Source organism: Colias croceus, chromosome 4 (genome assembly GCF_905220415.1).
Source record: "Colias croceus chromosome 4, ilColCroc2.1".
NCBI classification, from domain to species: Eukaryota; Metazoa; Arthropoda; class Insecta; order Lepidoptera; family Pieridae; genus Colias; species Colias croceus.
In genome coordinates, this window is record NC_059540.1 from 1340831 (window position 1) to 1362262 (window position 21432).

The 21432-nt window shown below is 39.5% G+C and overlaps 1 protein-coding gene across 3 annotated transcripts; it reads right to left on the reverse strand.

Moving 5' to 3' along the window:
- Positions 1-1262: 1262 nt before the first annotated feature.
- Positions 1263-21242, reverse strand: LOC123690908 (transmembrane GTPase Marf). Of its 3 annotated transcripts, XM_045635038.1 has the most exons (17): positions 21128-21218; positions 20886-20924; positions 20317-20623; positions 18975-19101; positions 18264-18426; positions 17612-17842; positions 17321-17428; positions 16868-17018; positions 16229-16392; positions 15348-15500; positions 13033-13240; positions 9242-9321; positions 7761-7913; positions 7319-7486; positions 4571-4767; positions 3940-4148; positions 1263-3587 (listed from the first exon to the last, which is right to left on the reverse strand). In XM_045635038.1, the coding sequence occupies exons 3-16, from the start codon at positions 20516-20518 to the stop codon at positions 3947-3949; spliced, it is 2307 nt and encodes a 768-aa protein (XP_045490994.1). In that variant the 5' UTR covers positions 20519-20623; positions 20886-20924; positions 21128-21218; the 3' UTR covers positions 1263-3587; positions 3940-3946. The 3 variants fall into 3 exon arrangements, with proteins under 3 accessions (XP_045490994.1, XP_045490995.1, XP_045490996.1); XM_045635039.1 differs by lacking the exon at positions 20886-20924 and having other exon boundaries at positions 21128-21242; XM_045635040.1 differs by lacking the exon at positions 20886-20924 and having other exon boundaries at positions 20317-20555.
- Between the last annotated feature and the right edge of the window lie 190 nt (positions 21243-21432).

Here is a 21432-nt window from a genome sequence, read left to right on the forward strand (position 1 = left end):
TTGTGCATTTTTGACGAATTAATATGCCTAGCCCCACCACGCAAACCGGCAGATTAGTATACCGTTGTTATCAGAGGCACTTGGGGCATACGTAGTATGAATATCTGACGCGCTCGAGAATGCCCAAGTTACTATTTTTTTTTACATTTTTGAAAATCCGTACACGCCAAACCCACCGCTAAAATGATTTTTACCATAGAAGCTTTTCTTTTCGAAATTATTTTATCTATCGATTTTGATAAGTCTCGACGGCGCCGTTTAATTACGCCATTTAGCTACCTCGCCTCCCTATCTATAAGCGTATTGACGGTAATACAAAAATCACTTATTTTTATATCCTTCATATGAGTAATGACATTGCATTGATTTTCCTACAATTACTAAATTATTAAAAATTAAACATCTAAATTTAAATATTTCCAAATAACGCAAAATTAATAAAACAACGTTGTAACAGAGTTGCCATGAAGAGCTAAATGATTGTTTTCTACTAAAAATTTGATTTGATTGCCTCATAAATTTTTCAGGATATTGTAGTAACTCAGGACCCGGAACCACAGATACAATAGAAAATCTATTGTGTCTGGGACGATCGGGCCGCTTGGGGCTCAATGGGTTAAAACTATTTAGGTGTTGCTAGAGTTTCGCGTACAATCAGATCAGATAAACAAAACAAAGCAGTTTACAGCGAATACTTTTTTATTATTTGTCAAATAGGACTTGTTCCTTGAAAAATAAAAGGTATTGACATCTGATCTCAAATATTAGAGGTACTTAGTACCATGCCATCACGGCGAGCTACAAACATCAATGATTATTTTATAAATTTATTAACAATAACAATTTCTTTCCATAATTTTGGACTAATGTCATACCGCTTAAGTATTGCCTCTTGGTCACCACAGAGTACTAATAGGGTAGAATAAGTATTTTATAGGCATTCTTCCGTATCCTGAATAGATTCCTAATGATAATATTGTACAGAGTAGTAATGTTCAATTAACTATGATTCGATGCCGCTTTAAAAACATATGTCACTACTTTTTTATCTACTTCGTGTACAAACTCCGCTTAAATGGTTTTCGATAGCTGTCAACGTCAATGTCACTTGCCAACAGATACGCAAAAGAAAAGAAACCAACTTGGTAACTTTATTTCTATCTAGACAATAATACCTACCTATAATACATAAAAATAGTGTTTAGTTAGTAGTTTTCGCGCAGATAATAAACATGCTTAACGAGATAAATACAAATACAATGTTCAATTGCATCATTTATTAAGATGTTCATAATTCAACATAATATACAGTGGGCGAGGTCTTAAAATAAGAATCGCACTATAAACATAAAAAACTTTCTTAAACTGCAGTGCGGATGTTGTCAAAGGTTTTTTTACTTCGACCTCACGTGTGGTACTTAGCACCAAAATATAGAAACGCACGGATATTTATTGTAGCAAAAAAAGGATTACAAATAAATTCGATGGTGTCTATTTGAAACTCGATTCTTTTTATTGTTCAAAAGACTCATTCAAATTAAAGAACTTGTCTTAAGTATAAAACATTTTTGCCATTTCTGTGTTGAAAAAACGTATAACAGTAGGCTATATAACGTTTAATCAATTGGCAAATAATAAAGCATGCAACCGTCAACTTTTCACGCATGTATTAGACCGTTATTTTTCGCGCGATTTTTTCTTCAAATAGCAACCCTAACCCATCTTTAACTTCAACCAGATCCACAAAATGTCCGTGCGTTTCAACACAAAGTATAAACAGTTACACAACACAACAAACATAACACTTGATTCAACTACTAAGCTGCATAAATAACAACAACAATTTACACATAGAAAACCGAACTCAACTCAATCTTCTGCGTCGACTTGAGTAAACGTTGAGTATACCGGCTTTATTAACTATACAAAATAGGCAGGGGGATAGCGGCTAGTTTGTTTAAGGTTTCTTATAATATAAAAACAGTAAAAATATTGTCTTCACTTTGATTGTAATCTTAAAGCAAAAGCATGCTAATTAGAGCAATTGCTCTCTACTATATAAACTATAATAAGTTGCAATTACAATATTTTATGTCTTTCATTTACTGACCATTTTATGTTACATATCAGCATTAGATTTCCTAACAAAACTAACCGCCAGCCCCCTGTCTACGTTCGAATAAATAATATACAATGTTAACGAGTCCTCCCTGATCGTGATACGGGCGTAGCGAATAAAAATTCATTTATTCATTCATATTATTCACCGATACTGAAGGTGGGGAGTTTGATCAATATAGAAACAAAGAAGTTGAATATTGAAGTATAAATTAACTTTTTGATACCTTACTCAAATGCTACTCAATTTTTAGAAGTCATTATTACATGTGTTGCCAATTTATATAAATATAAAAAACATTGTTTCGATTCGAGAACTGCAGATATTTCCGAACTCCTTAAAATGAAGTAACACTTCTGTATTCACAGAAATATGCCTTAGAATAATGCTCCTATTGTATCCCAAAAAAAAATCAAGTCATACTTTATTCAACTAAATAATAACAACTCCCCCCCCCCCCGGCCTCCTTTCTACAATCCCCTTAAAAGCACTAACTGATACCTTATCGCTACGCCCATATGTGACATCGACTAATAATAATTAAACATAATATCATTTTATTTGCGCACTGTACACCTTCCATACAAATTTGTGTGATACCCGCATATTTGAACACTGATACAATTCGATATTTAAATTTTATCATTCCCGCCACTACAATCATCCCAAAATACAATCGAACAATCAATTTTCGAAATTCAAATTTGTTCTGAATTCTAGAACACATTTTTCCAGAAATTTCTAAAGTTTATCAAATTTAACGGTTATCGAATAATTTTATTAAACATGAAACTATCACAGAGAAATTTAAAATATCATAATACGTTTAATATCAATTTATGTCAAGATAAAAAACAATTTCATTAAATTTAAAATTCAAAAGCGCTTGAAGTCGTCAATATTGAAAAGAAAAGCTTTTTGAATGTGCCTTTCGTTATATATGGCAACACTTGGAAAATAGCAGTAACATTCGTCATGGTTCTAGATTTTAAGAGCTTTAATACCACGATATATAAACAAAGATAGCTTTCTTTATTTCTCTTTTACATAATGACGGATCATACTCAATTCCCTTAGCCTTAGCAATAAACATACGCTTTATTTTCTAAACTAGCTATAGCCCGAGGTTTCTGTCAAGTGTAACCTATATATTTTTTTTTATTATTCTCGACAAATTTAACAATTCAGTTATTTATATATTCCAAATGACAGAAACACTTTATGAATACAGATTTATGTTGAAACTTCTTTTACTGTAAAAAAAATTGAAAACAAAAAATCTAGAATGTCCTACCGCATCGCTAATAACAAGCTATCATCATAACGAATGTTCGAGCCATTTTCGCGTAACCAAACAGACAGACAAACAGGACACCAATGATACTACTAAACCCCGTGGCGACGCTCGGCATACCAGTGCTCGATGTACAGTGAAATGCCTTGTTTCACTTGCATCCTTGAATTTTAACTGAAATAGATAAATTATATTAAAATTACTGATATATTGCTCTTATTTTAACATTTATAACCAAATTACTACTCATAACCTATTCAAGGAAAGATACTCGCCTATTACCTATTAGACAAAAAATACTCGCCCATAACCTACTTAAGTTATGCTACCCATAACCTATTCAGGCAAAGATGCTTTTCCATAACCTACTTAAGTCATGCTACCCATAACTTAATCAGGGTATGATACTCGCCTATAACCTATTAGACAAAAAAAATACTCGCCCATAATCTATTTAGACAAAAAGAAATTCGACCATAACCTACTCAAGCTATAACCTATAACCTACTCAAGCTAGGATACTCACCCATAACCTAATTAGGCTTCAAGAACGCATCATCAAACAGCTCCAACTCGTGGCACAAGTAATTCGCCTTGTTACGCAACTTCTTAGCCGATGTAGACGCGTCATCCAACATCTTGATCGCTTCTCGTACTTCCATCAATTCTGAGTCCATTTCGGTTGTTGCCTCGTCTATGAGACGGCATAAACGGGCGAACATCGTGGATAGCTCCCTAGAAAATTAGTGAAAATATTTTAGGAAATATTACGACTACAAATATTATTGTGTGAAATGTGGAAATAAAATAAAATCTAAGATAAATCTAATGAATGGAAGTGTACAAACATTTGCCTCAAGTGGATTTTAACGGACAATTCGATATTTTTTAGTATCTCATTTTGAAGTAAAATTAAACGGAGCATAATTCAAGTTACATCATTTACAAGTCACACACAATCCTCAACCATCAAATAAAAAACGACGTGTGTCACTCGGGAAATGCCGCGGTAAAGCTATTGCATGCTATGCCTTCAAGTCACACCTCCGCCCGTCGGAGTGGGGAGCGTGAGGTTTTTTCGTTACGGAATTTCTCGATTCCCCGCGCTCAAGGCCCGCGATAGAAGCTATGCAATAGCTTAATAAAAAAACACTCACTGTTGCACCTGGTGGCTACAATTAGCCGAGGTTAGATCCACGATCAGCCGCAGCTTCTTGCCCGCGTGCGCGACGTACTGCCGCTTGAACACGCGTTCCTGCGCGTGCGCAGTCCACGTGAGCCGCTCGTACGCGTACAGCGCGCCGTACACGATCCCCGTGGCAACAACCACACGCCACCCGACCGTCTTTAGCAGCTGAAATGTGTATAAATTTATAAAGAATAGAAAAAAAATCCATAAAACCAAAAATATAAATTCAACAAAAAAAGGTCGTGTTCCATCGTTACAATATTGTATTCACTGAAAAGTGCTTCATATTGGTTGAAATGGTTGTTAATCATCTCAATAGATGGCGCGCGGTGTGTCCCTTCCACAGAACAGTAAGAACAAAATAGAAGTGCTATAATGTCATATTTAGTATGAAAACCAGTGTCGCCAAACCCACACATTTAAACCGATAGTAATACAGTACACTACAAGTAAACTATGCCTTTGATTGGACAGCTTAATTTGAGTAAAAACTGACTTAGGTTATAAATTCAGCATTTCAATATGTACCCTAAAGCAACAAGTTACGGTTTATTTTAGTATAACATCCCTAGGTATATTAGCTGTTTTGTTTCTCTTTGCTCAGAAATTCCAAATTCGAAAACATTCAGCTACTCCACAACAGAGGGCGTTAGTTTTTAATACATATAACTTTGAACCTCAACACATTAAGATAAGGTTGAAATTTGTGTCACTCTACATTAATGACATTAATTTGATGCTATGCTCTAAGGGATGTCAGCCTTGTTATCGATAATTCACAAATAAATATTTTTTTGTGCATTTTTTTTTCTTTCTATTATATGAGTATAGTATAATGTGTCACATTTTGGAGTATGTTTATTACTACTAAGTACGTCTTTTCATATTTTTATATTTAAATAAAAAACGGAGTAGAATAGTATAAATCTATATTTACAAAACAAACAGAAAATATGCACTATTTTAAATCTTGGAACTGCCGTAGGTTTGATGTATCGGTGGCCTTTGTTAGACTGCTTATTGCTGTTCGGCATCCAGTTAACTCGTTACGTTGCATTAATTATCCATTTCTCTTTTAAATTAGCCTCTTTCGAAAATCTATAAATAAATAGGGCAAATGAAAGCTAAGGAAAAATAAAATAAAATTTAATATTTATAATGTTTGTCTTTTCTAAAGTATCGATACTGTCGATATGCGCCACATGCATCACTAATCCGACATTCGTTTGTTTATTGCAATAATATTCCAGAAAGTCTTGTTTGCTGTTCAATCTATATTAGTACTAATTTCTTATGGATTAAGGTTCATTTTGACTTAATATTTTTATAAATTTTTGACAAATTACGACAAGCGAAGTTGTAACATAAAATATATTTAAAATAAATTAAAATAATACTTACCGATGGTATGAAATGCCTCGATTGCTGATATTATTTCGTCTGCTATCATTTTTCCACTCTAATACCGAACAACACGCCCTAAATAATGAATAAATATGGAAAAAAGGTTTGACAGCTGACAACCGACTCGAATATTTTTCTGCGCACAACTGAGAGCGAGTTAGGTGATCTTACCTTACTAGTGACACGTGGGCCACGCCCACATCGCACTTCTATTTGTTCTTACTGTTCTGTGGTCCCTTCAGACACATAAAACTGAAAGAATAGAATAAATTCGATCGCTCGGGCGGGTCACGAGTGACTGAGTTGGTAAGGCATCCGCCCCGGAATGGCGCGAAAGGATGCGGGTTCGAGTCCCACCTCGTGATCAAATTTTTTCTATTCTTTATAAATTTATATTTATAAAGCATTTGAATGCCATAAAACCAAAAATATAAATTCAGCTGCAATGTGTATTTATTTATTTATTTTTATTTATTACTAGCGGCCCGCCCCGGCTTCGCCCGTGGTACATTTTTACGTTGTCTCTCCATAAGAACCATCCTCGTACTTCAAGAAATGTAATAAAAAAAGAATTAACGAAATCGGTTCAGTTGTTCTCGAGTTATGCGCTTACCAACATATTTTGCGATTCATTTTTATATTATAGAAGATAATCTTTATTGCATACAAAAACATAAATACAAATTTCACACACACAGACAGCACATTTGATGCAAAGGGCGGCTTTATTGCTTCAAGCAATTTCTTCCAAGCAACCCGAGCAACCGATGTATTGAAAAAAAAGAAAATTAAGGTAGATTATGTACACAATAGAAATAAAAAAGGACATCACATAATAAAATAAAAGATAACAAATGGCAATGTGTGTTGCGATCGTATGAAAATTAGTGTCATAGACGAGTGTTGCAGTAATGTCATAGACAAGTACTTAATTCCTTATTTAAGTTTGCCATATTATGTTATAACTTTCCTGGATGACACCAAAAATTGCTGCAATATTCGATATGCAACGGCATCGATGCCTGGCTAGAAAAATACACCCAGTATATTAAAATCTATACTAATATTATATAGCTGAAGAGTTTGTTTGAACGCACCAACCTCAGGAACTACTTGTCCGATTTGAAAAATTATTTCTGTGTTAGATAGCCCATTTATCGAGGAAGGCTATAGGCTATATATTATCACACTAAGGCCAACAGGAGCAGAGCAATGCGGGTGAAACCGCAGCTTCAGTATTCAATATGCAACGCCATCAATGTCCGGCTAGGAAAATTGACCCTATTTTATTAAAGAAATATTAAAATCTCACCAAGCCGGACAGCAGCAGGCCGCCCATAGTGCCCTGCGAGGTGAGGGCAGACAACGCGAACTTGGACACCATGCCCCACTCCTCCGCGCTCAGCGGGCCCATGATCGCGCCGCCGTTGCCCACGCGGGACACTTCCGTGACAGGTGCTGGGCCTATGGTTGGTGGGATCTGGGGAAATAACAAAACATTATTTTCATAAAAAAAAATAAAAAAATTTCGAACATTTTTTTTTTCATTCAAAATGTTCTTGACATGTTTCGAATTGGGGTTGCATTGCCAAACATTGCGTTTTTGTTTGACTCAACAAAATTATACTTAACATTGACATTTTTTTTTTCTTCAAAAAATTTAGCATGTCGATTTTCTGGACCAAAAATATACTTTTTCTAAATTCTTTTCCTAAATAAGATATGTCCTTTCAAATCTACACACGTCAACTCACCGGCGTGTACTGCGGCGGGTTCTTGAGCGCAATCTTGTTCGTGTTCTTGCCCTGGAAGCGCTGTATCAGCGCCGTGATACCGTACGAGAAGCGAAAGCTGAGGTCCTCCTGGAAGTCCGCGCACAGGTTGTCGCAGTTCAGACGGTATAGCACCTGCGAAACGTGCAAAAAAGTTAGGAAAAAATACATCATAGTAAAATAAAAAAAAACTAGAAAAAACTTTAGTCACAATTAAAAATAATTATTAGTTATTCAATCGAAATATTCTTAGAACAATTAATTTGTTACGTTCTTTAATTTATTACGTTGCATTTTAATTTATTTATTTATAGCCTTTATTGCCAATATTACAGGTTACATTTTTACTTAAAACTAAAATTAAATTAATTTGTGGGTGTTGGCGTGTCCTTGTGACACAAAGGCCTCTTCCAACTTCTTCCACTCGCCACGTTCTTTCGCCTTCCGTAGCCATAGCGGCCACTCTCCTTATCTCATCTGACCACCTTTTTCTTTGTCTTCCTCTTTTCCTTTTAGCATCTGCTCTGGGAGTCCATTCAGTAATGACCCTTGTCCATCGGTTTCCCTTTTCTCTGAGCATATGCCCTACCCACCATTTAAGAATCCCTTGTCTTTTTCACAACATCTATTTTTGTTATTTTTCTTATATCTAAAGCTCTTTTTCTATGTTTTTTTGTATAACCTAGTATGCTCCTCCATGTTACCAATTTTGTGTCATGTTTTTTTGTTTTAGCCCAAGTTTGGCAACCATAGGTGAGTATTGGTAAAATGCAGGTATTGAATAGTCTTCTTTTGATTGTGATATTGTATTGTGTATTTTTAAATATTTCTTTCAGCGACCAGTATCTCTTCCAAGAATGGGCAACCCGTCTCTCAATTTCATGTTCCATTTGGTCGCTGAAAGCTATTATTTGACCTAAATAAATATAAGAATTGACATATTCGATTAACTTATCTTCTATTTTAATTGGGGTTCGCGCTCTATTTGCTATAATTTTGGTTTTTTTCATAGTTAATTGATAGTCCCACAGAATACATAATAGTAGCTAAACGCTACAGAACGGACACTCTCCGCCTCCCGCCAAAATTAAACACTTACCTCACCCCACACGATCAGCCTAAAAATGGTCCGTATTTTTCTGCAAGGACGATACGCAACGAAGATTGACAACATTAATCAAATCAAATCAAATATTTAAGTAATTTTATTATTTTGGATTTGTGATTATCGTTTTTCGTAGAAAATGCTAAGATATTGTGCTGTTTACGGATGTATTTCATCAGAAAAACGCGAATTTTTTTTTACACTAGTCACAAATGTGCCAACCATAAAGCGTTAACACACACATTTGCAGTCTCTACAGTGTGACTGTCAAAACGATAATTTTGTATGGAGTGTCCCGGGGTGTGACAAAAGACACAAAATATATAAAACAAAAGTTAAATCATGAATGAAGTATTACCTCGAAAGGTTGTTGATGTGGTACTATGACGCTCGCGGCGGCAGCTCTCTTGTGTATGGGAAGGATGTTGTACATGCGATCTGAAAAATAATACAATTGTTAAGTAATTATGTCATTATTTTGTAAATTCTTCAATAGTACAATAATTTATACTCGATTATTGATATAACAAACGTATGCATTATACATATTTTAGTAGCGGCGTAGCATGCTATTTTCACTTACACTCTAAATACTAACACAAATCGTTACAGGACAAGATCGGAGTAGAACAGTTTTTTTTTTTTTTTTATATGGTTCACAAATTGAAATTGACACTTAAACAGCCTTAAAAACTTTTTACCAAAACAAACATTTGCGGTGCAATTCCTAAACTAGTGAGCACATCGTGCTTAGTGAAACTACATAAACTCACTGACAATGTACACGCTACACTTTAAATTTTAAACTTTAAACTTCTATAGTAATTCAAGCAACACTACAATTATTTTTAACACAACGCAGAGTAAATTTTACTTCTGGCTGAGGATAGAGAACTCGAGAAAATATCGAAATTATACCTAACACCATTATAGTACGAACAGCACCTGTTTATAGGAGAGTTTTGACCTACGTTAGTACGACAATAGGGTAATTTAAAGCACTTCCTATTTTCCAAACGGCTAGCAGGACGTGGAACTTCTATTTTAATGCGCGAAAGGAGTTCAGGGCAATCCACCAGACCATGTATCAGTTTGTACAGAAACAGTATGTCCAAACACTTACGGCGTACACTTAGAGGCCTCATTTTGTAAAAACTCAATCTTTTTTCGTATGATACCAATGTTTTGCATTGATTATTAATGTAGGACAGTTGATACACAAATCTTTTCTGAATTCTCTCCAATCTGCTGGAATGCACGGCATAGCTGGGAGACCAAACACAACTGTTATATTCCAAGACGCTTTTTACTTCGACGACGACGACGACGATCTTTGAAATTTAGTGAACTGTCTAGTATGACTCCTAAGTCTCTAATACTGTATACTTCTTTAAGATTGCTACTTTTAAAAATATATGAAAGAGGCAACGTGTTCTTCTTTTTTGTGAAGTGAGTTACACTGTATCCGTATATAATCTGCATAACTAACCAGCCATCTTCTTCCATGCCAAATGGCCTGGCATTCCGCATGTATGGGAATACATACGCACTTGGTTTGATGCAGGTATATATATACCCGCCCTATACACACGCGGTGCAGCGCGCGCTTGTACTGCACCGTACCCGCATATACCCGCACTCACTCACCCGCCATCTCCTTCTGCGCCTCGTCCATCTCGTGGCCGATGTCGGCGGAGAGCCGCTTCTTGAGCCGCGAGCCGAGCCCCGCCTCCACGTGGCGGTGCAGCGCGCGCTTGTACTGCACCGTACCCGCATATACCCGCATATACCCGCACTCACTCACCCGCCATCTCCTTCTGCGCCTCGTCCATCTCGTGGCCGATGTCGGCGGAGAGCCGCTTCTTGAGCCGCGAGCCGAGCCCCGCCTCCACGTGGCGGTGCAGCGCGCGCTTGTACTGCACCGTACCCGCATATACCCGCATATACCCGCACTCACTCACCCGCCATCTCCTTCTGCGCCTCGTCCATCTCGTGGCCGATGTCGGCGGAGAGCCGCTTCTTGAGCCGCGAGCCGAGCCCCGCCTCCACGTGGCGGTGCAGCGCGCGCTTGTACTGCACCGTACCCGCATATACCCGCACTCACTCACCCGCCATCTCCTTCTGCGCCTCGTCCATCTCGTGGCCGATGTCGGCGGAGAGCCGCTTCTTGAGCCGCGAGCCGAGCCCCGCCTCCACGTGGCGGTGCAGCGCGCGCTTGTACTGCACCGTACCCGCATATACCCGCATATACCCGCACTCACTCACCCGCCATCTCCTTCTGCGCCTCGTCCATCTCGTGGCCGATGTCGGCGGAGAGCCGCTTCTTGAGCCGCGAGCCGAGCCCCGCCTCCACGTGGCGGTGCAGCGCGCGCTTGTACTGCACCGTACCCGCATATACCCGCATATACCCGCACTCACTCACCCGCCATCTCCTTCTGCGCCTCGTCCATCTCGTGGCCGATGTCGGCGGAGAGCCGCTTCTTGAGCCGCGAGCCGAGCCCCGCCTCCACGTGGCGGTGCAGCGCGCGCTTGTACTGCACCGTACCCGCATATACCCGCATATACCCGCACTCACTCACCCGCCATCTCCTTCTGCGCCTCGTCCATCTCGTGGCCGATGTCGGCGGAGAGCCGCTTCTTGAGCCGCGAGCCGAGCCCCGCCTCCACGTGGCGGTGCAGCGCGCGCTTGTACTGCACCGTACCCGCATATACCCGCATATACCCGCACTCACTCACCCGCCATCTCCTTCTGCGCCTCGTCCATCTCGTGGCCGATGTCGGCGGAGAGCCGCTTCTTGAGCCGCGAGCCGAGCCCCGCCTCCACGTGGCGGTGCAGCGCGCGCTTGTACTGCACCGTACCCGCATATACCCGCATATACCCGCACTCACTCACCCGCCATCTCCTTCTGCGCCTCGTCCATCTCGTGGCCGATGTCGGCGGAGAGCCGCTTCTTGAGCCGCGAGCCGAGCCCCGCCTCCACGTGGCGGTGCAGCGCGCGCTTGTACTGCACCGTACCCGCATATACCCGCATATACCCGCACTCACTCACCCGCCATCTCCTTCTGCGCCTCGTCCATCTCGTGGCCGATGTCGGCGGAGAGCCGCTTCTTGAGCCGCGAGCCGAGCCCCGCCTCCACGTGGCGGTGCAGCGCGCGCTTGTACTGCACCGTACCCGCATATACCCGCATATACCCGCACTCACTCACCCGCCATCTCCTTCTGCGCCTCGTCCATCTCGTGGCCGATGTCGGCGGAGAGCCGCTTCTTGAGCCGCGAGCCGAGCCCCGCCTCCACGTGGCGGTGCAGCGCGCGCTTGTACTGCACCGTACCCGCATATACCCGCATATACCCGCACTCACTCACCCGCCATCTCCTTCTGCGCCTCGTCCATCTCGTGGCCGATGTCGGCGGAGAGCCGCTTCTTGAGCCGCGAGCCGAGCCCCGCCTCCACGTGGCGGTGCAGCGCGCGCTTGTACTGCACCGTACCCGCATATACCCGCATATACCCGCACTCACTCACCCGCCATCTCCTTCTGCGCCTCGTCCATCTCGTGGCCGATGTCGGCGGAGAGCCGCTTCTTGAGCCGCGAGCCGAGCCCCGCCTCCACGTGGCGGTGCAGCGCGCGCTTGTACTGCACCGTACCCGCATATACCCGCATATACCCGCACTCACTCACCCGCCATCTCCTTCTGCGCCTCGTCCATCTCGTGGCCGATGTCGGCGGAGAGCCGCTTCTTGAGCCGCGAGCCGAGCCCCGCCTCCACGTGGCGGTGCAGCGCGCGCTTGTACTGCACCGTACCCGCATATACCCGCATATACCCGCACTCACTCACCCGCCATCTCCTTCTGCGCCTCGTCCATCTCGTGGCCGATGTCGGCGGAGAGCCGCTTCTTGAGCCGCGAGCCGAGCCCCGCCTCCACGTGGCGGTGCAGCGCGCGCTTGTACTGCACCGTACCCGCATATACCCGCATATACCCGCACTCACTCACCCGCCATCTCCTTCTGCGCCTCGTCCATCTCGTGGCCGATGTCGGCGGAGAGCCGCTTCTTGAGCCGCGAGCCGAGCCCCGCCTCCACGTGGCGGTGCAGCGCGCGCTTGTACTGCACCGTACCCGCATATACCCGCATATACCCGCACTCACTCACCCGCCATCTCCTTCTGCGCCTCGTCCATCTCGTGGCCGATGTCGGCGGAGAGCCGCTTCTTGAGCCGCGAGCCGAGCCCCGCCTCCACGTGGCGGTGCAGCGCGCGCTTGTACTGCTCCAGCGCGGCCCGCTCCGTGCGGAACGGCTCGCCGTACTCGTCCACTAGCGCCGAGAGGCGACGGATCTCTTGGCTCAGCGTGAGTGATACCTGCGCGAGACGGTCGAGTTAAAAGTGATGGTGAAAACACGTTTCGAAACATTTTTGAAGTGAAACTTCTTTATGCGCGTTTTAAGTATCAAACTGCGCGAGACAATCGAGTTAAAAGTGCTGGTGAAAACATGATTCGAAACACTTTTCAAGTGAAAATTCTTTATGTGCGTTTTAAGTATCAAAGTCACATAATGGCAATACCGTCACGTCATGGAGTAAGACGAAAATTTTGGTAACTTTGAATTTTGGCAAAGAAGTTTCACTTCTTACACGTGTGCTCGGAAAGCACCATAGTTAGTCACACACGCTTTTTTTATAATAACTATAGCCAATTTAATAGGCAGCATTTTTTTTTAAAGTTAAGCAAATATGCAGTTCTAACAAAAAGAAACAATATATTTACATCAGTCAGAATCGACATCCAAAATCAAAAATTTAACAATAATTCCAAAAGTTTTCAAAATTCGGTCAAGTGAATAGTACATTGGGACGACAATAAATCTCATTTTGCAATCTTGTTCGTAGTCCGGAACTGCAATTAAATTATTTTTTGCTGTATGGTCGTGAAAAAAATTCCAAAAGTTCTGCAAACTTGGGGAAGTTTTCGATATAATATTTCATATCACGTATTAAATTTGGAATCGTCCGAAAAGTATGGCATAGCGATTTTCGTAAATGGCTGCACGACGATGGTTACCTGTGCAAAAGTTAGCCTGGTACAAATGGTTGAATTGTTTTTTTTTAAATCAACACATTCGCGTCAGTATGGCGGGCTGTAAGTCACACTGGAATAGTATGGCATGACACTACCGCCTACTTCTTTTTTATGGGCTATCGGTAAATTCTAAAATTTTTGTGTTACAAATCGCTATTTTTCCGACGAGTTCGACTAACGCCCGCGCGACTAAGCCGCCGGTACCAGCGTTCACACCATCATTTTTCTTTTTGTCATTGAGTACTAAGACCCCTGTAGAACCGCCATCCTGTTACAAATGACTCGAAATTTTGTGTCAATATCTCCCGGTTTAGACCGGGAGATATTGACACAACTTGTGTTGCCTTGCAGTACACCATATTTTATTATTTGGTAGTCAGAAAAAAAATGCGTTATTTCATCGTCTTTATTTACTTTAGAAATTACTACATACTGCTGCCTATTTTGAAGACAATATGTTATTCAATGTAGCGTTTGCCCTCAATTTTTTTAATAGTTTAAAGTGCCACGAAGTCAAACGCTTTGGAAAGATCAAGGAAAAGAGCTGTAGTTTGTTTTGATTTATGCTACCAAAATCTTTATCCATCAGGGGGAGTATATAGCCAAAGTGGTTGATTTATTTTTCTGAAACACATACTAATCCTTAACAATAATATTGAATTTATTGCAAAAATAAAAAAATAAAATATTTATTTTTTCGCCTTTTTTCAAATAAATTACAGTATCTGGGATATAATAAAGTAAGTTTCCTTCCACCAAATTACATAGAAAAAAAAATATTTTTGAAATTAATAAAATAAAGTTGTAAATTCAAAAGCTGTAGATCTTTTTATTGCCTACAACTTTTCCGTTTAACTTTTTCCCGTAGAACTTGTAGTTTTGTCGGAAATCGAGAGAAACCATTTTTTTCTCTTAATAGCTACAGATATATCCGCCTCCCATTTCCCGAACTCGGATTCACCGTAATTTATTTTTCCTTACGGGTTTCATCCTACTGCGATTTTTTTTTTGTTTCAAAAATTATCGGCACTGGTCTATACACTTTTCAAAGATTTTTGATAGAATGGGTACCAAAGTAATAGGTCGATAGTTATTTGCGTCATGTTTGTTGCCTTTTTTTAATTTTACTTATCGATTAATATAATATTATTCAGCTATTGCATAGCTTCTATCGCGGGCCTTGAGCGCGGGGAACGAATCGAGAAATTCCGTAACGAAAAAACCTCACGCTCTCCACTCCGTCGGGCTTGGAGGTGTGGCTTGAAGGCATAGCATGCAATAGCTTTACCGCGGCAGTCCCCGAGTGCTACACGTCTTTTTTTCTTTCTCTGCAGGGTCATCTACACAAAAATTCAAAACATTTTTTAAAACTTCCATAAACAATCTCACCTTATGTTCAACACTCTCCACCATCCTCCCAATTTTGTCCTTCATTTGTCTCGTGATGGAAGTGAGCTGCTCCTCTATGGACGTGAGTTGTTCTTGTAATATCCTCTGTTTTTCTACTTTTGACGCTTTCATGTCACACGCCGTGTTGTATATCTGTAATTGAGTTGAATTTGCTGTATTAATCAGTTTTGGCAGGAAATGAGAATGAGGGAAGAAACTGAGTTTAGGTATATAATGACAACGTGGGAACTGGTAATAAAAGTTCATAAATGGCCTAGGGGCGTCGTATAAAACCTTCGTTGAAATTTGCACTCTATTCCCTTGCAGCAATGTTCAAAGTCTCGTGCTGCGCTAACTTGCTGCGCACGGCGCTCTGGCTGATGCGCTCCTCGTACTGTACCATGTCACGTGTCTTCAAACTTATGGCGGCTCGGAGCATCGTACGATCCGATGCGCAGAAAACAATGTTGGATATAAGCGGGACGTTCAACTGTGCGCACCCGCACTCGCACCTAACTTCCGAACCGCCATTCATTGAGATAATATTACTACGTATGGAGGAGACACCACGAACAAAATCTGTGCGCCATTTTTTTGCTCTAACTAGGTTTTAAAAATTATTATCTAGTTAGGTACTTACCGATGAAAGTTATTACTTTGCACTTTTCCGTATTATTTGTATTATTTGTGCAATATCGTAACACACACGAAAGCATATTTGATGCGTTTCACTTTAAAACAAATAAAAAATGAGCGTGCAGTTACGCCATATGGCGTATGTTGAGCGGAACATAAGTGATGTAGGCGGTGTCGTCTCCATATTATGTATATCTCAATGCCGACATTAAGTTTGAATCGAACTGCACACTGCACCCACTCACGTGGTCGAGCGCCGCCATGACGTCACCGGCGATGTTGCGGCCGCGGCGCGAGTGCTGCGCGAACTTGGTGCGCACGGCGCTCTGGCTGATGCACTCCTCGAACTTGCGCTCGAAGTCGACGAACTCGAAGTAGCGAACTTGGTGCCCGTCCGCGAGGATAGGTGCTGTAGGTGACAGAAAAAAACTTCAAATATGGCGCCTATTATGCCCATAATATTATGATAAATCATTGAATAAAAGTTGAAAATGAAGTTCACAAACTGTAATCAGTTAACAATTCAAAAATTTAGATTCCTTAAAACTATTTTATTTTTTAACAAAATGAGGGTATAAATTTATAAAGAATAGAAAAAATTCGATCACGAGGCGGGACTCGAACCCGCATCCTTTCGCGCCATTCCGGGGCGGATGCCTGACCAACTCAGGCGGCGCGAAAGGATGCGGGTTCGAGTCCCGCCTCGTGATCGAATTTTTTCTATTCTTTATAAATTTATATTTATAAAAGCAATTGAATGCCATAAAACCAAAAATATAAATTCAACAAAATGAGGGTAGGCAAAAATTTCACAAAAATTTACACTCTCACCCACTCACAACTTCACCAAACAAACACCAACACACACATATCTCTCCACTCACACGAAACAGGTTTCTCCCGTTCGCGCATGCGCGTGAGCAGCGCCTCTTTAGCCGAGATGAAGAAGATGCGCTCCTCAGCCTCTTTGGGCGTGCACACGCGCAGCTCGCGCGAGAGGAAGTCGACGCAGCGGTTTGCGTGTTGGCTGCGTACCTGAGGAAAAAAATAAAAAAAATATACAGGGAGTCCCACTGTTGGTGTACTAAGCTCAAAGGAGGTTATAGTATTGCATACGCTGAGTACGTAAAAAATATTTACAAAATTCCAGACGCAGTTTTTTTTTCAAATGTTTGAATTCTTAAAACTCTATGTGTACAGTGTACACCCCTAACAAGCAACCCGCCCTGTTGCTTATTAGGAGTGTACAAAAAATCATGACAATTTTTTTAATTCAATATATGAAGATTTTTCTAACTTGAGATAATATATGGTATACAACTGGTAAAATTATTTACCTGATCTAAATATTCGGGTTCTGAGGCGGAGGCGTCCCATCGATTGTTCAGTATAAAAATGTTCGGTTGTGAAATCTTCGTCGATACTTTGTGAAAGAAGTTCTTTTCCTGTAATAAATTTTGTATTTGATAAAATCATAAGTTTATATATATTCATCTTACAATATTTATTCACATAGCATAAATTATGATTTCATTCAGACAAAATAACATACATGACTACAACCATAGAAAATTTTTTTTTCTTAAAAAAATTTATTTAAAAAAAAATTAAAAACTTTTAATACTCACGGTAACCATAAGCGTGGACTCAGCGTTCGCGACCAGCACAAACACATCCGCGTCCAAGCAGTATTTATCTATCCACTCGTCGAGGTTCGGGGTCACATCCACCCCGGGGCTGTCCACCAGCACCACGTCGTCCCGGAGCAGGGCGCATAGTTCCCGGGGCCAGAACACGTGAACGAGCGAGGACTCTTTGAGACGAGTGGTGCAGAGAGCATGCCCGAGCTGGCTGACCGACTGGAAAAGTGGTAATTTTGTCATTATTTAGCATGCCATGACATTTATTAAAAAGATATTAAATTTGGCCCAGGGCCCTGTCAAAACTCAGAACTGATAAAGTACAATAATGTCATTGGGTGATATTTTTCATATTTTAGCAGTCTAAACTCTATCGCTGGGGTGATCATTGATGAAAATATTCGCTAATTTGAGAGTCATGTGAGTATAGTTAAAAAACAGTGTAAGTTATCATCAAGGATTGATCACTTGCTAGAATATAAATATTCAATATGCACTTCAACAACAATATTGTAATCCTATTTTTGCATTAACTGAATTTTCTATTACATGGATTTCAGAAAAGACATATAGCACTAATTAAAAAAAAAATGTTATGAGTAACACATGCTAAATAGATACAAAAATAATATAAATTTACCTCCACATTAAGCTTCTCCTCCGAGCCCTCAGTCTTCATGAACGCCTCATCAGTATCCGACCCTTCCACTTGCAGGAAGCAGTTGGTCGTGTGCCCGATACCGCTTGGCAAGATTTTGTCGTGAAGCATGGCGTTTATCACTGTGCTCTTACCATTACTGGTCCTGAAATACAGGATGATAGAATGTTAATGATTATTTTAATAAAAATTATGTATGGACTTCAATAAAGGGAACATGTGAGGTAGGGTATATAAGGCAGATGCATTAAAAAAAATTATTATTCTGCTGATGAATCTATGTCTATATATTTTTTATCACACAAAGATAAAAATGTAAGCAGTACTGATAAATTTAAATTGATGCTGTCTCTTTCTTTCTTCAAAATGTTTTGTGCAATATAATTAATAATCTATGAGTGCCAAGTATGTACTTTAGTAATATAATACCAATCCAAATAGATGTTATTTAACAGGACATCAACATTAAATGAACAGTAGACATCAGTTATAAGTAAGTATGTTATCTAATTATTGTATCAGTCAAAGCGATGAGACATACCTCCGCCCGTCGGAGTTGGGAGCGTGAGGTTTTTCGTTAAGGAATTTCTTGATTAAGTCCCCGCGCTCAAGGCCCGCGATAGAAGCTATGCAATAGCTTAAAACTATAATAGAACTAAAGATGTTTAAAAATACACTTTAAACCACACATACCTTCCGAAAAAAGCGACTTTCATGTGATCACGCTTGAGTACCTCCCGTATCGCCTCCACTTTGCTAACGTACGCTTCGACATTTGTAACGTCCTGTGGTGTCGCAATGCCATTGTCCCCTGATACGGCTGAAAAATAGAAAATTTATGAATAAAATATAGTAAACGTAAAATAAATCTAGTAGTTTTGGTTATAAATATCTTGACACCATGTTTGGTGGTAGTAACACAGGCCCCAGAACCACAGACACAATAGAAAATCTATTGTCTGGGACCGACCGGGCTGCTTGGGGCTCAATGGGTTAAGAAGATATTATATTGCAATATTTTACATGTGACGGAGCTACATTTCTTTAATTGAATTTCAATTTATTATTTTTATTAACGATGAGAAGTTAAAAGAAGATTTTTAATTTGTTTACAAATATCTATTATCATCATCCATTAACCCAAGAGAATCTCACTGAATTCAACCTGTATTTAGTGTTGGGATTTTTAAACTATTCAATTTAACCTACATTGTATTACTCCCATACCCATTTATTTATTTATTATTCCATCGTGTTACAAAATACAGTACCCAATGACATTACATCTATAATATGGGCCTGGAAGGCCACGGCAAACAATTATTTAATCATATTTAACCCAATAAATGATAGTAAATTTTAAAAATATGTTATGATGATTCAAATGTGCTTCTAGAAGAAGTCTAATTTAATAAATAAATGTTTGAGTTTGAATAGAATAGTTAGTACATATACAATGTTGATTATAAATCTGGTTTATAATGAAAAACCAATATAAATTAGTTTTGATCCATAATATATCAGATAAAGTATTTTATTCAGTTTTCTCCCTCCAGAGCATTATATAACAGATCCCATGATGTTAATATTTCATATGACTCACACCAATCAATACACACTTGAAGCTGACCTTAAAACAAATTACTGTATACTACATATTTATATTATATGTAGCTCAGTCCTTTTTAGGATCTAATTAAATGAATAAATTATATTGCTTTTTAGTGTGGAGTTGTCCTGTGTGTTCTATTGTGTATTTTAAGATGCAATGTTTAGATTGCTGATGTATTTTTTTGTTAGAATACAGTTTTTAGAAAACATTAATATCAGAATAAGCATCTATTTTTTGTAGATTTCATAAATCATTTCTAAGCTAGTAGCAGTATACACAAAAATTGGCTGAAAAAATGAATGGCACATATCAGGGAAATTGAGTCAATACTCAAGATTAAGGCATGGATCAATATTCATGCCTTTATCTTCTCTATAATCTAAACTATTAAACAAAATTAATATGAAGTGCTACTCAACTCACCATGTATAAATGTGACTGCGTCTTTGACATAATCATCAATTTCAATGAATATATCATTTATCTTCTTCTTTGCCCTCACAAATATCTGCAGAGGAGAATCCACATTGGACACATTCACACGCATAGTTCCATTGTTCAAAGCGACGTTATGGGGCCCGTCGCCAGCCATCATAGATATTGTACGGTTAACATACGCAGCCATACGGGAAGGAAATAGTCACGGTTTTCGTTAGCTGTACCTTACGGTGGACAAGCCAATGTTATATTCAAATCACTCCTACAGATAACACATAACATGCAGGTACAACTGCAACAAATAAAAAGCGTGAATATCTACATCACAGTGGATAGAGTGGATGTAAAATTAAAATAAATGCATCTATTTAGAGGTACACTTTTTTGTATTCATCTAGCATACTCCATAACTTCCATTTAAGGTTATGTTTGCAATTTATAAATAAAAATAAACAAATAAAGCTCAAGTATGAAAAAATAGTGAAAAGATGTGCAAATTAGCAGACTGAAGCGGAACTTAGGCCATAAAACGTAACATCTAAAAAAAGAGGCACCTTATCATCCCGTTGCATCATAGCCAACAACATACATCACTGCAGTTCCAGCCGCATGAAGAAATGTATTAATTTATTATTAAAACTATTTATAAACTTTATTCATTTAATATACAATTAGACGTAAAACATCTGACAGCCGATAGATCTAAGTCAAAATTTATCTGCCCTGAATTTCAGGATTTATTAAATTTTCAGTGTCATAATCCATAAATGCATAGTAATAACACGAAACAACTTACCTGTTTTCTATAATGGCATTTTGTACGGATTACTTTAAGAGTTAAAATTTATTTTTCGGCAGAAGTAGAAAAATACCTGAGAAATTTTTCATATAGGATTTTGAACGAGTGGTTTTTGATTACACTTTTTGTAGACAAGAGAAGTATGTTATCGATACTTCAAATGGAAGCCGATGATTGGCTTAAATAAATAATTTCATGTTTTTACAAAATTTTATCCAATTGCTATTGCGTATAATCTTGATATAATCCAATAGAATTTTAGCAGCCGTAGTCCCGTAGACAATAGATTCGTTTATCTATTT